Source organism: Ornithorhynchus anatinus, chromosome 1, assembly GCF_004115215.2.
Source record: "Ornithorhynchus anatinus isolate Pmale09 chromosome 1, mOrnAna1.pri.v4, whole genome shotgun sequence".
NCBI lineage: Eukaryota > Metazoa > Chordata > Mammalia > Monotremata > Ornithorhynchidae > Ornithorhynchus > Ornithorhynchus anatinus.
This window is the reverse complement of record NC_041728.1, coordinates 148,112,671-148,127,586: the sequence shown is the minus strand read 5'-3', so window position 1 is coordinate 148,127,586 and position 14,916 is coordinate 148,112,671. Positions and strand designations below refer to the sequence as shown.

The following is a 14,916-nucleotide window of genomic DNA, read 5'->3' as shown; positions in this document are numbered from 1 at the left end:
CTGCCTTAAATTCAATCTTTTCATTCATTCAATCGCATTTATTGAGCCCTTACTGTATGCCGTGCACTGTTCTAAGCTCTTGGAAAGTACAATTCAGCAACAAAGAGAGACAATCCCTTCCCACAACGGGCTCACAGTCTAGAAGCAGGGAGACAGACGTCAAACCTTATTCTGATTTCGGTATAGAATGTCTTATTCTGTGAGTAAACTTCTGGATAAAGAAGTGGGATAGGGACCAAAAAGAAGGGGAAATTACAGGACCTTTAAAAAATCTCAAGCCCTAAGATTTGAGGAAACTAGCAAAAGAGCCCTTCCTTAATATTGCTGAAAAGTATAAACGCAATTTCGAAGGTTAATGAAAAACAAAGTGTGGTATCTAAGAACATATTTCAGGCCACTGTTGATAGGGAATGTGTCAACCCTCTCTGTTTTATTATACTCTCCCAAGTGTTTACTACAGTGCTGTGCACACAGTAAACAATCAATACGACCGATTGATAAAAACCATTTTCTTTCCATTCATTCCATCGTATTTATTGAGCACTTACTATGCGCAGAGCACTGCACTAAGCACTTGGAATGTACAATTCAACAATAGATAGAGACCATCCCTGCCCAACAACGTGCTCACGTGCTAAACGGGGGAGACGGACAGCAGAACAAAACAAGTAGTCTGGCGTCAATATCAAAATAAATAGAATCCTAGATATATACACATCATTAACAAAATAAATAGAGTAATAAAAAATACATACAAATATGCACAAGTGCTGTGGGGAGGGGAAGGGGGAAGAGCAGAGGAAGGGAGTAGGGGGAATGGGGAAGGGAGGAGGAGCGGAGGGAAAGGGAGGGCTCAGTCTGGGCAGGCCTCCTGGAAGAGGTGAGCTCTCAGTAGGGCTTTGAAGAGGGGAAGAGAGTTAGTTTGGCGGGGGTGAGGAGGGAGGACATTCCAGGACAGAGGTAGGACGTGGGACAGGGGTCGACGGCGGGACAGGCGAGAACGAGGGAGCGTGAGAAGGTTAGCGGTAGAGGAGCGGAGTGTACGAGGTGGGCTGTAGGAGAGAAGGGAGGTGAGGTAGGAGGGAGCAAGGGGATGGAGAGCTTTGAAGCCAAGAGTGAGGAGTTTTTGTTTGGTGTGGAGGTTGATAGGCAACCACTGGAGGTTTTTGAGGAGGGGGGGTGACATGCCCAGAGCGTTTCTGTAGGAAGATGATCCGGGCAGCGGAATGAAGAATAGACTGTAGGGGGGGAGAGACAGGAGGATGGCAGATCAGAGAGGAGGCTGACACAATAATCCAGTCAGGATATTATGAGAGCTTGTACCAACGAGGTAGCAGTTTGAATGGAGAGGAAAGGGGGGATCTCTTGGCAATATTGTGAAAGCGAGACCTGCAGGTTTTGGTGATGGACTGGATCTATGGGGTGAATGAGAGAGCAGAGATTGACACCAAGGTTGCTGGCTTGTGGGACGGGAAGGATGGACATGCCGTCCTCAGTGCCAAGGAAGTCAGGGAGAGGACAGGGTTTGGGAGGGAAGATAAGGAGCTCAGTTTTAGACGTGTTGAGTTTTAGGTGGCGGCCAGACATCCAGGTGGAGACGTCCTGGAGGCAGGAGGAGATACGAGCCTGGAGGGAGGGGGAGAGAACAGGGGAGGAGATGTAGTTTTGGGTGTCATCTGCGTAGAAATGACTGTTGAAGCCGTGGGAGCGAATGAGTTCACCAAGGGAGTGAGGATAGATGGAGAACAGAAGAGGGCCGAGAACTGATCCTTGAGGAACCCTTACAGTTAGTGGATGGGAGGGGGAGGAGGAGCCCACGAAGGAGACTGAGAATGAACGACCAGAGAGATTAGAGGAGAACCAGGAGAGGACAGAGTCTGTGAAACCAAGGTTAGATAAAGGGTTGAGGAGAGGGGATGGTCGACAGTGTAAGAGGCAGCTGAGAGGTCGAGGAGGATTAGGATGGAGTAGGAGTCATTGGATTTGGCAAGAAGGTCATTGGTGACCTTTGAGTTCCATATATTAGAATGCAGATGATAAAGAAAATGAACTGGAGAAATGAAGTTTCCTGGTAGAGATGAGATTTTAGAAAGACTTTAAAGATGGAGTGAGCTGTAGTTTGGTGGATATGAAGGGGGAGGAGACCACATAGAAGAAACAAAGCGGGTATGAGGTTGGAGGCAAGAGAGACAAGAACAAGGCACAGTATATACGTTAGCTTGAGAGGACGAGTGGGAGCTGGGATGTAGTGGGAGCGAGAGTGGATAAGCAGGGAGAGAGTTAGGGTTGATCTAGTGCCTTAAATGTCAATAGTCAAGAAGAATTCCTGCCTGATGTAGAGAGGACTGGGTCTCATTAGAGATTTTTGAAGGAGGAGATGTGAGGAGAATGTTTAGGAAAATGATTCGAGCAGCATGGTGAAGTACAGGCTGGAAGTGGGTAAAACTGGAGGCGGGGAGTTGTTTTCCTTTATCCTCATTCCCTACCCTTGGTTATCTAAGGTGATTTGATTTCTAGATGCCAGGCAGAGGGGGGAGGAGGGGAAAACGGAAGAGGAGAGTGTACCAAGCACTTACACAGTGCTCTGCACACAGTAAGCGCTCAATAAATACGTTTGAATGAATACCCCAAGTCTATCACTTTATACCTCTGCAGCTGGGGGTCTTTGGAGTACTTGGCTGCCATCCAGCCAACAGTGAGATCTTAACTCTTACCTGGGATAGAGCCCCCAAATTCACCGTCATTTCCACCCATTTGGGACTATCTTGCTCCGTCATTTTCACTAGGCACAGACGATTCACATGGTTCTAGCTCACCGCCTCACATTTCAGTCATTTGTTCATTCATTCAGTCATATTTATTGAGCACTTACAGTGCGAAAACACTGTATTAAACGCTTGGGAGAGTGCAATAGAACAATAAACAGACACGTTCCCTGCCCGCAGGGGCTTAGAGTCTCGAAGGTATTTTACAGTGAATCTAGGGTTTCCCCAATTTTCCTCCTAGCCGTCCAGAATCACCGCAACCTTGTTCCTCTTTCAGAACATAAGAAGTGTCTGGTTCTTTCCAGAGTTATGCAAGTCAACACCAAGACAGTCTGGATGCACAAGGGGGCCCAGGGCTACGGGTCCAAACTCATAGGCAGAATTCACCAGCATTAGTGTCTCCTAATCCGAAAGATCACCATATCCACCAATACTTTGATCATCAACCCTATTTGAGTTTCTGTTTTGTAAATACCAGGTCCTCTGTTCAGCAGTAAGAAGAAGAAGAAGATCATGGCATTTGTTAAGCACTTACATGTCAAGCACTGTTCTAAACATTTGAGTTGTCTACATGTTAGGGAAGCAGCGTGGCTCAGTGGAAAGAGCCTGGGCTTCGGAGTCAGAGGACATGGGTTCGACTCCCGGCTCTGCCGCTCGTCAGCTGTGCGACTGAGGGCGAGTCACTTCACTTCTCTGGGCCTCAGTTCCCTCATCTGTAAAATGGGGATTAACTGTGAGCCTCACGTGGGACGACCTGATGACCCTGTATCTCCCCCAGCGCTTAGAACGGTGCTCTGCACATAGTGAGCGCTTAACAAATACCAACATTATTATAGGGGAAGCAGCATGGCGCAGTGGAAGGAGCCTGGGCTTAGGAGTCAGAGGTCATGAGTTCGACTCCCAGCTCTGCCACTTGTCAGCTGTGTGACTGTGGGCAAGTCACTTCACTTCTCTGTGCCTCAGTTACCTCGTCTGTACATTATTATTATTATTATGTTAATTAGCTCTGTCTCCCCTAATCTAATAATGTTGGTATTTGTTAAGCGCTTACTACATGCAGAGCGCTGTTCTAAGCGCTGGGGTAGATACAGGGGAATGAGGTTGTCCCATGTGAGGCTCACAGTCTTCACCCCCATTTTACAGATGAGGGAACTGAGGCCCAGAGAAGTGAAGTGACTTGCCCACAGTCACACAGCTGAGAAGTGGCAGAGCCAGGATTCAAATTCATGACCTCTGACTCCCAAGCCCGGGCTCTTTCCAGTGATCCACGCTGCTTCTAATCTAAACTGTGAACTCGTTGTGGGCAGGGACTGTCACTCTTTATTGTGGGATTGTACTTTCCCAAGCGCTTAGTACAATGCTCTGCACACAGTAAGCACTTAATAAATATGATTGAAATGAAAAAAATGAAAAAAAAAAATAGGTCAGACACGGTCCCTGTCTCACAGGAGGCTCACAGGTATTGAATCCCCATTTTCCAGATGAAGAAAGTGAGGTACAGAAAAGTGAAGTGACTTATCCAAGGTCACACAGCAGGCAAGTCGGCTGAGCTGCGATCAGAAGCCAGGTCCCCTGACTTCCAGGCCCATACTCTTTCCACCAGGCCGGGCTGCTTCTCTATGGGTATACATTCATTTTTTGATACAAGTCTCAGTTTTCGAATAAGGACAGAATAACCACAAAATAATGTTGGTATTTGTTAAGCGCTTACTATGTGCAGAGCACTGTTCTAAGCGCTGGGGTAGATACCGGCTAATCGGGTTGTCCCACGTGAGGCTCACGGTTAATCCCCATTTTTACAGATGAGGGAACTGAGGCACAGAGAGGCTAAGTGACTTGCGCACAGTCCCACGGCTGACGTGGCGGAGTCGGGTTTCGAACCCATGACCTCTGACTCCCGAGCCCGGGCTCTTTCCACTGAACCACGCTGCTTCTCATGTCTTCACATGTGTCTTCCCAAGAAAAGACACCTCTGACGGTTACGGTCAGGGAACATGCCTCGTTCCCTCACTCTCACGAGTGTTTAGTACTGCTCTCTGCTCATGGCGAGCACTCAGAAAATATCATCGCTTGCTTGACTGATTGGATAATAGTATCGTGGTTCCGAAAGGAACTTCAAAACCATCTGGCCCAGCTCCCTCCCTCTATTTTGAGCGCTTGCCAAAGATTAAGATTTCACGACTCTTTTCGTTAGCCTGTTCCAGGCTAGAGAAGCAGCGTGGCTCAGTGGAAAGAGCCCGGGCTTGGGAGGCAGAGGTCATGGGTTCGAATCCCGGAGCGGTGTGACTGTGGGCAAGTCACTTCACTTCTCTGGGCCTCCGTGACCTCATCTGGAAAATGGGGATTAACCGTGAGCCTCACGTGGGACAACCCGATTACCCTGTGTCTACCCCAGCGCTTAGAACAGTGGTCCGCACATAGTAAGCGCTTAACAAATACCAACATTATTAATCCCTCTCGGTGTCGAGAAATATACAAGACTAGTTCACCAGGATACTGGGGGAAAAGAAACCCAGGGACCACGGCCTGTCAGGATCTTTCTGGAGCAGAACCCATCTCTCATCTCTTTCATTCAACCCGCGTAGTCGGTCTGTCACCAAACCTGTCGGTTCTACATCCACGACATCTCTAGATCCACATCCTCCTTCTTCAACCGTACTGATCCGAGCAGTAATCGTAGCCCACCTTGACTGCCCCATCGGTCTCCCCACAGACCTGTCTTCGATCCGTACTTCGCTCTGCTTCCCAGATCATCGTTATAAAAATCCTTTCAGTCCACATCTTCCGACTCCTCACAAACCAACTTCACGGAAGCTCCATCAGCTCTCCCTACCCAACCTCGCTGATCCCCCCTTGATTCTATTTATCTTGATTCTATTTATCTTGATTCCATTTATTGCTATTGTTCTCGTCTGTCCGTCTCCCCCCGATTAGACCGTGAGCCCGTCAAAGGGCAGGGACTGTCTCTGTCTGTTACCGATTTGTACATTCCAAGCGCTTAGTACAGTGCTCTGCATATAGTAAGCGCTCAATAAATACTATTGAATGAATGAATCGCCCATTAATTGGGGTATTTGTTAAGCGCTTACTATGTGCCAAGCGCTGTTCTAAGCTCTGGCCCTCTTCTAAGCGCTACAACCCGGCCCATACATTTTTCTCCTTTAATGCCAACCCACTCATTGTGCCTCAGTCTTGTCTGTCTGTCCCCCTCCCCTGTCCGTATCTTCCCTCTGGTCTGGACCCCTTGAGCGTTTTGATATTCACCCCACCTCCGTCAATTAGTCGTATTGTGTGCAGAGCACTGCACTAAACTCTTGGGAGCACACAACATAAGAGAAGCGTGGCTCAGTGGAAAAGAGCCCGGGCTTCGGAGTCAGAGGTCATGAGTTCGACTCCCGGCTCTGCCACTTGTCAGCTGTGGGCAGGTCACTTCGCTTCTCTGTGCCTCAGTGACCTCATCTGTAAAATGAGGATTAACCGTGAGCCCCACGTGGGACAACCTGATTCCCCTATGTCTACCCCACCGCTTAGAACAGCGCTCTGCGCATAGTAAGCGCTTAACAAATACCAACATTATTATTATTATTATTATAGACATGTTCCCTGCCCACCAGATGATTACAGTCTAGAGGACTCCAACCCCACAGTGGTTATGTACATATCCTTATACTCCTCCATTTTCCTGTTCTGTATTTAGATTTACTGTGTGTGCCTTATTACTATTTCTGCTTCTAATGAAAGTATTCATCAAGCACTCATTAAGTGGCTCCTCGAGGACAGGGATTGGACTGTAAACCCGTCAAAGGGCAGGGACTGTATCCGTTACCGATTTGTCCATTCCAAGCGCTTAGTCCAGTGCTCTGCACATAGTAAGCGCTCGATAAATACTGTTGAATGAATGAATGAATGAATGCCACTCTGTTGCACTGTACTCTCCCAAATGCTCAGTACAGTGCTCTGAATATAGGAAGTGCTCGGGAAATATTATTGATTGATCGAGTATTTGACTGAGTCCTTCCTTTCTTGCTTGGAGTTTGGAGCGAGCAAGGAGCTTGTTGGAATTAGTGGAGCAGTGCGCCAAAGTAGAATAATGTCCGCCCTCTTAACCTCTTTTCTTTCCCTCCCACAGTCCTCTCTGCCTGCCTTGTCTCTAGACTTAAGCTCGTCTCTAGATTCTAAGCTCGTTGTGGGCAGGGAATGTGTCCGTTTATTGTGGTACTGCACTCTCCCCAGTGCTTAGTAAAGTACTCGGCACACGGTAGGCGCTCAGTAAATACAATTGACTGCCTTTTCTCCTGGCCACTTTGGAATGGCCCAGTAATTCATTCAATAGTATTTATTGAGCGCTTACTATGTGCAGAGCACTGTACTAAGCGCTTGGAATGGACAAATCGGCAACAGATAGGGACGGTCCCTGCCCTCTGACGAGCTCACGGTCTAATCGGGGGAGACGGACGGACAAGAGCAATGGCGATAAATAGAGTCGAGGGGAAGAACATCTCATTAATGATTTCAGAGCCAGTCCAGACCTATTTACGTCTAATCTAGTTCTCAACCTGGGGATCGGGACCCTCTGAGAGGTTGCTGAGAGTGTTTTTAGTGCAAAGGCTAGAGTCGGGGAGGCTCCGATTCCGGTGCAATGGAGCTCTTGGGCAGCAAGACGCATCAAATCTATCCTCTTCCCCTCAAATGATGCCCCAGACTCCTCTTTCCTTAGTAGTAGTAAGCAGCAAGTAGTAAGTAGTTAGAGAAGCAGCGTGGCTCAGTGGAAAGAGCCCGGGCTTGGGAGTCCGAGATCACGGGTTCGAATCCCAGCTCTGCCCCTTGTCAGCTGTGTGACTGTGGGCGAGTCACTTCACTTCTCTGTGCCTCAGTTCCCTCATCTGTAAAATGGGGATGAAGACTGTGAGCCTCACGTGGGGCAACCTGATCACCCTGTATCTACCCCCACGCTTAGAACAGTGCTCTGCACATTGTAAGCGCTTAACAAATACCAACATTATTAATATCCACCACCCAGTTCTTAATCAGTTGTATTTATAGAGTGCTTACTATGTGCAGAGCACTGTACTGAGCACTTGGGAGAACACAGTGCACCAGAATTACAGACATGTTAGCTGCTCATAATGAGCTTTTTCTCCCCCGATTAGACTGTAAGCCCATCAGAGGGCAGGGACCGTCTCTATCTGTTACCGATTTGTACATTCCAAGCGCTTAGTACAGTGCTCTGCACATAGTAAGCGCTCAATAAATACTATTGAATGAATGAATGAATAATAGTATCCTCCCCTGCAGTTAGCATCATCCCTTTAGCTTTCTTGAAAGCGAAGGTAGGTTTTCTAACACTTTATGCTTAAGCAAGGAAGTTCTTGATGGCCTGAGGTTGTTGAAAGTATTAGAAGTAACTTCACCAATATTCTTAGAGCATGGACTACAGATTCTGTAGAATTTGCAAGCTGGTCTGATCCTTAAATTATTTCTCTTTGTAAAGCAAATCAATTCTTGACTCTCACCCAGCAGGTGAGAACACATGGCGTGAGAGGCAGCGTGGCCTAGTGTAAAGAGCAATGGGCCTGGAAGTCAGAAGGACCTGGGTTCTAATAATAATAATAATGTTGGTATTTGTTAAGCGCTTACTATGTGCAGAGCACTGTTCTAAGCGCTCGGGTAGATTCACTGTAATCAGGTTGTCCCACGTAGGGCTCACAGTCTTAATCCCCATTTCACAGGTGAGGGAACTGAGGCCCAGAGAAGTGAAGTGACTTGCCCACAGTCACACAGCTGATGAGTGGCGGAGCGAGGAGTCGAACCCATGACCTCGGACTCTCAAACCCGCGCTCTTTCCACTGAGCCACGCTGCTTCTAATCTTCTGATCTTGGCTCCACCACTTGTCTGATATGTGACCTTGGGCAAGTGACTTCACATCTCTGTGCCTCAGTTACCTTATCTGTAAAATGGGGATGAAGACTGAGAACCCCATGTGGGACAGGGCCTATGTCCAGCTTGATTTGCTCATAACCATCCCAGCACTTAGAACAGTACCTCGCACATAGTAAGCACTTAGCAAATACCACAATTATTATTATTGTTATCGTAGTTGTTATTGTCATTGTGCCTATGGCCCCAGGAAGTCTAACAGGCAGAAAATATCAATCGGCTCAAGAAGTGTTTGGAACAATTCATGGGACAGTTGGTTTATAAGGGTCCAAGAGTTTTACATGGACTCATGGGACACAGAGGCTGCTGATTAGAAAGGAAAATGGTGGACATGAGGGGATCCAGTCCTAGCCAGAGCTGTGGGAGTCAGAAAGACCTGGGTTCTAATCCCAGCTCCACCACATGTCTGCTGGGTGTCCTTGGGCAAGCCACTTAACTTCTCTGTGCCTCAGTTACCTCATCTGGAAAATGGGGATAAGAGTGTGAGCCCCATGTGGGACACGGACTGTGAACAATCTGATTAACTTCTAACTACCCCAGCGCTTAGAGCGGTGCTTGGCACGTAAGAAGTGCTTAATAATAAGAATGTGGTATTTGTTGAGCGCTTACTATGTGCAGAGCACTGTTCTAAGCGCTGGGATAGATACAGGGTCATCGGGTTGTTCCACCTGAGGCTCACAGTTAATCCCCATTTTACAGATGAGGTCACTGAGGCCCAGAGAAGTGAAGCGACTTGCCCACGGTCACACAGCTGACAAGTGGCAGAGCTGGGATACGAACCCATGACCTCGGACTCCCAAGCCCGGGCTCTTTCCACTGAGCCACGCTGTTAGTAGTAGCAGTAGCAGTAATATTAAGGAGAGCAACCCTCAGTCGTCCACGTGTGTGTTGACTCTGATTTTGGAAACAATATTCACCCTGCATGGGCCAGTGGCCTGACTGAAATGGCATCCCTGCTCTGCCACTTGTCGACTGTGTGACTGTGGGCAAGTCACTTCACTTCTCTGTGCCTCAGTGACCTCATCCGTAAAATGGGGATGAAGACTGTGAGCCTCGCGTGGGACAACCTGATGACCCTGGATCTCCCCCAGCGCTTAGAACAGTGCTCTGCACCTAGTAAGCGCTTAAGAAATGCCAACATTGTTTATGAAAGATCATCAGGTCCCAGTGGAGCTCCCGATCTAAGTACGAGGGAGAATAGGTTTTGAATCCCCATTTTGCCATTCAGGGAACCAAGGCACAGAGCAGTTAAGTGACTTGCCCAAGGTCACACAGCAGGTACGTGGCAGATCTGGGTTTAGAACCCAGGTCGATCAGTCCATCCGTCAATCTATCGTATCTTTTGAACATTTACTGCTTGAAGGGCTACACTGAGCACTTGGGAGAGGACACGATAAGAGTTCATTCATCCATTCGTATTTATTGAGTGCTTACTGTGTGCGGAGCACTGTACTAAGCGCTTGGGAGCGGACAATACAACAATAAGCAGACACATTCTCTGCCCACAACAAGCTTACAATCTAGAGTTGGTAGACATGTTCCTTGCCCATAATGAGCTTAAAGCCTCGAGCCAGAGAGGTACTCTGATTCCCAGACCCATGCTCTTTCCGTTAGGCTATGCTCCTTACTTTCTTCGTGAAATAAGTCACTATACTGAATATTTTTCTTTTTTTTCCTTTTAGTGGACGAGTGCTCCCGAGACTACAATATTGTAATCCCGGTGATTGGCTTGATCGTGGTTGCTATCAGCATTTTGGGTTTGATCTTTTATGGCGTTCGCCTGAAACGTAAATCCTCTGGTTACCAGAGAATCTAGGTGGTATGATAAATGCATGGAATAAAAAGAATGGTGTTGGGGGAAGTAATTGCTGAAGCATTTCCAGCACGTGGAAAGCTTCTTTTAAAGCAAGCCCTTAAAGTGAAAATCTCCACGGCCTATGTCCCTTTTGGAAAATTCAAGCATTTTGCTTATTTCCTTGCAGCTATTGTTCGGTCCATGAGGACAGCTTTTCGAGGTGATTCCCTTTGGCTTTGTGAAAATGTGTGTGCTACTTGAATATTAATTATCTGTACAACCAACCACATCCACAGTAATAATGACGTTGTTATTTGTGAAGCACTTGCTATGTTATTATTATTATGTTGGTGTTTGTTAAGCGCTGACTATGCGCAGAGCACTGTTCTAAGCCCTGGGGGAGATACAGGGTGATCAGGTTGTCCCACGTGGGGCTCACAGTCTTCATCCCCATTTTACAGATGAGGTCACTGAGGCACAGAGAAGTGAGGTGACTTGCCCACGGTCACGCAGCGGACAAGTGGCGGGTTATTCCACATCTGGCCACCCTAACAGTAAATTGAAGCCAAGTCGACAGATTTCCAATCGTTAATGACTTAATTACCAAGCACGTTAGTGCTGTCGCTCCCAGTGGTTCATAGTTTTTGTTTTGTTTTCTTGTCACAGTCCAGCACGTTGAACTCAAAAATGTCTATTCCCTCTAGAATTGTGCTTTGGTTCGAAGATGACATTACCGCTGGTGAAATTGTATCCCTAGGTATGTGTGACACTCACAACTGAGAATCGCTTCCTCAGTGTACACTTTCTTGGCCCACGGTCATCCCCCCCCCCCCCCCGAGCATCGCTCAGAGACCAACTGAGAGGCAGCTTGGCCTAGTGATAGAGCACAGGCCTGGGAGTCAGAAGGACTTGGGTGTGAATCCTGGCTCCTCCAGTTGTCTGAGTAACCTTGGGCAAGTCACTTAACTTCTCTGTGCTGCCCGTTCCTTCATCTGTAAAATGGAGATTAAGACCGTGAGCCCTGTGAGGGACAGGGACCGTGTCGAACCTAATCGACTTGTATTCATTCCATCCAATCGAATGAATCTGAGCGCTTAACTGTGTGCACAGCACTGAACTAAGCACTTGGAATGTACAATTCAGCAACAGATAAAGACACTCCCTACCCAACAACGGGCTCAGTATAATAATGTTGGTATTTGTTAAGCGCTTACTATGTGCAGAGCACTGTTCTAAGCGCTGGGGTAGATACAGGGTAATCAAGCTGTCCCATGTGAGGCTCACAGGTAATCCCCATTTTCCAGATGAGGTAACTGAGGCCCAGAGAAGCAAAGTGACTCGCCCACAGTCACACAGCTGACAAGTGGCAGAGCCAGGAGTCGAACCCATGACCTCTGACTCCGAAGCCCGGGCTCTTTCCACTGAGCCACGCTGCTTCCCCCTCTAGCCCTGCGCTTAGTACAGTACATAATTAGAACAGTACGTAATTAGAACAGTGCTCTGCACGTAGTAAGCGCTTAACAAATACCAACGTTATTATAATAAGTGCTTAACTAGTATCAGAAACAAAAAAGAGGTTGAGGGGAAAGGTATGCCTTCCCACCAACAGGACTAGTGCTTGGGTTGTTTTTGCAGAAGTGGTGGGAGTTTGCACGGAGCCAGCCATTTTCTCTTGCCCTCGTGTCCTGCTCGTTGGGAGAAGTGATGCAGCCTGCGGCCAGAGAACAGAATATTTCTGAGACCGCAACAGCAGCAGACACCACTGTGTCCTCACCTGTTTCCTAAGTTATATCTGAGTGTGAGACAGAGAGTTTCGTAGTAAGGGTCAAGGGAATCTTTTCCTCCTCGCAAAATCGCAAAACCCGAAGCTTAACAGCAGCGACAAGTAAATATATAGTTTTCCTCGATTCATCTACGTAGACCGGAGTCGGAAAATGGCAGGAGCACAGGCGGGAGAAGATGGTTGTTCCGGGGGGCGATGCTTGTTTTATTTTGTTGTCTGTCTCCCCCTTCTAGACCGTGAGCTCACTGTTGGGTAGGGCTTTTCTCTATCTTTCGCCCAATTGTATTTTTCAAGCGCTTAGTACAGTGCTCTGCATCCAGTAAGCACTCAATAAATGGGATAGAATGAATGAAGCGATGCCATAGGGCAACTTCTGCCTCTGGGAATATTTGGAAGTACCGTTCCCTGCAGTTGTCCGACTGTGGAACGACCATCCACCAGCCACCGTTCCACCGGGTCGGTCAGTCAATCATATTTATTGAGCGCTTACTGCGCGCAGAGCCCTGTACTAAGCGCTTGGGAGAGTACGATACAACAATAAACAGACACATTCCCTGCTCACAGTGAGCTTACAGTCTAGAGGGGGAGTCAAATGTTAAGATAAATCAATAAATTATGAATAGAAGAAAGATCTCTCTCTAAAACGAGTGTGTGAAGCACCAATCTCTTTGAGCCGTCGTCCTTCACCGGTCACAATTGGAGGGAAATCTATTCTGCACCTGGACATCCTATGCCTTAAAAGGGACACCATGTTCTGGGCTGTAGCCGACTCTTCTCGCGCCCCTCCGTGGACCAGATTAGAAGGTAATACAAAATGGAAGTGACACTTACGGAGCGAAGGAGTGGAATAGAAACAAATTGAACCCCCCAAAACTATAGAAGTCCAGGCCCTTCGATACCCCAGTTAGGAAGCAAGGAGCAGCAGTCTCCCTTTTCAGGGTCAGGCTGATGGAAAGATTCATAAGAAAATAATGATTGTGATACTCGGGCTTACGACGTACCAAGCACCGTACTAAGCAGTGGGGTAGATACGAGATGATCAGGTCCCACAAGGGACTCTCCGTCTAATTAGGATGGGAAACGGGTATCAAATCACCATTTTACAGGAGAGGGAACTGAGGCAAAGTGACTTGCTCAAGGTCACCCAGCAGGGATGTGTGGTAAAGCTGGGATTAGAGAAGTAGCATGGCATAGTGGATACAGCATGAGCCTGGGAGTCAGAGGGTCATGGGTTCTAAACCCTGCCCCACCACTCGTCTGCTGTGTGGCCTTGGCTGAGTCACTTCACTTCTCTGGGCCTCAGTTACCTCATCTCTAAAATGGGGATTGAGACTACGAGCCCCACCTGGGCCAGGAACTGATTTGCTCGTATCCACCCCAGGGCTTAGTACGGTGCCTGGTATATAGTAAGCGCTTAACAAATATCCCAATCATTATAATTACCAGAACCAGGTCCTTTAACTTCCAGGCCCATGCTCTTTCCACTAGGCCGCACCGCTTCCCCCCGAAAGAAAAATAGCTCACCCTGATTATTGCTTTCTTGTGACGTGGATCCAGTTTGTCCTCTGTTGAGCAAAGGTTCTCACGACTGATGTACAGAGTGTGGGTTGGTGATTAGAAGGGGAACAATGATGGAGGGATGAGTTGCAGGTGAGAAAGTCTCCCCCGATCGGACTGTGAGCCCGTCAGAGGGCAGGGACCGTCTCTATCTGTTACCGATTTGTCCATTCCAAGCGCTTAGTACAGTGCTCTGCACATAGTAAGCGCTCAATAAATACCATTGAACGGTGCAGAAAACATTTTTGCCCCGAGACTACTTCTTCTGTGCATGCTTACTGAGCGGTAGCTCAACCCAGGGGGGTGCTGGTGGTTCCGGGCTGTACCCCTTAAAGGAGTGCCAATCTTTCTGCGCTCTGAAGGCTACTCTAAGAGACACCCCAGCCCAGCAGGGGGATGGACAGACGAGAAGCAGCGTGGTCTAGTGGAGAATAATAATAATGTTGGTATTTGTTAAGCGCTTACTATGTGCAGAGCACTGTTCTAAGCGCTGGAGTAGATACAGGGTTATCAGAGTGGCCCTCGTGGGGCTCACAGTCTTCATCCCCATTTTACAGATGAGGTCACTGAGGCCCAGAGAAGTGACGTGCCCACAGTCCCACAGCTGACAGGTGGCAGAGCCGGGATTCGAACCCATGATCGCCGACTCCCACGCCCGGGCTCGTTCCACTGAGCCACGCTGCCTGGGAGTCAGAGGGCCTGGGTTCTAATCCTGATGCCGCCACTTGTCTGTTGTGTGACCGTGGGCAAGTCACTTCTCTCTGCCTCAGTGACCTCATCTGGAAAATGGGGATTATGACTGTGAGTCCCAGGAGGAACATGGACTGTGTCCAAACTGATTAGTTTGTATCTATCACAGAGCTTAGTACAGTGCCTGGTACATAGTAAGCGCCTAACAAATATCTTAAAGAAAAGAAAGACACAGGCTGAGCGGCTGTAAAAGCCTCAAATGCCCCGTCGGTCCGGCAGTCAAGCGGATGGTACCACAGTTTCACTCAGGTGCCTGGAACTAGTGATGATAATAAAGATGATAGTATTTATTAAGTGCTTACTATGTGCCTAGCACTGAGGTAGATAC

General features: G+C 48.0%; 1 protein-coding gene across 2 annotated transcripts in view; it reads left to right on the top strand.

The window, feature by feature from the left end:
* Window positions 1–10,545, top strand: part of LAMP3 (lysosomal associated membrane protein 3) — a 46,958-nt gene extending 36,413 nt beyond the window's left edge. The window contains exon 7 of one of the 2 annotated variants that reach the window (XM_029055805.2): window positions 10,386–10,545. In XM_029055805.2, coding sequence (XP_028911638.1) covers window positions 10,386–10,519 — 134 coding nt within the window. In that variant the 3' untranslated portion in view covers window positions 10,520–10,545. The remainder of the gene's footprint in view (window positions 1–10,385) is intronic. The other variant, XM_029055719.2, reaches the window with a different exon arrangement.
* The last annotated feature ends 4,371 nt before the right edge of the window (window positions 10,546–14,916 follow it).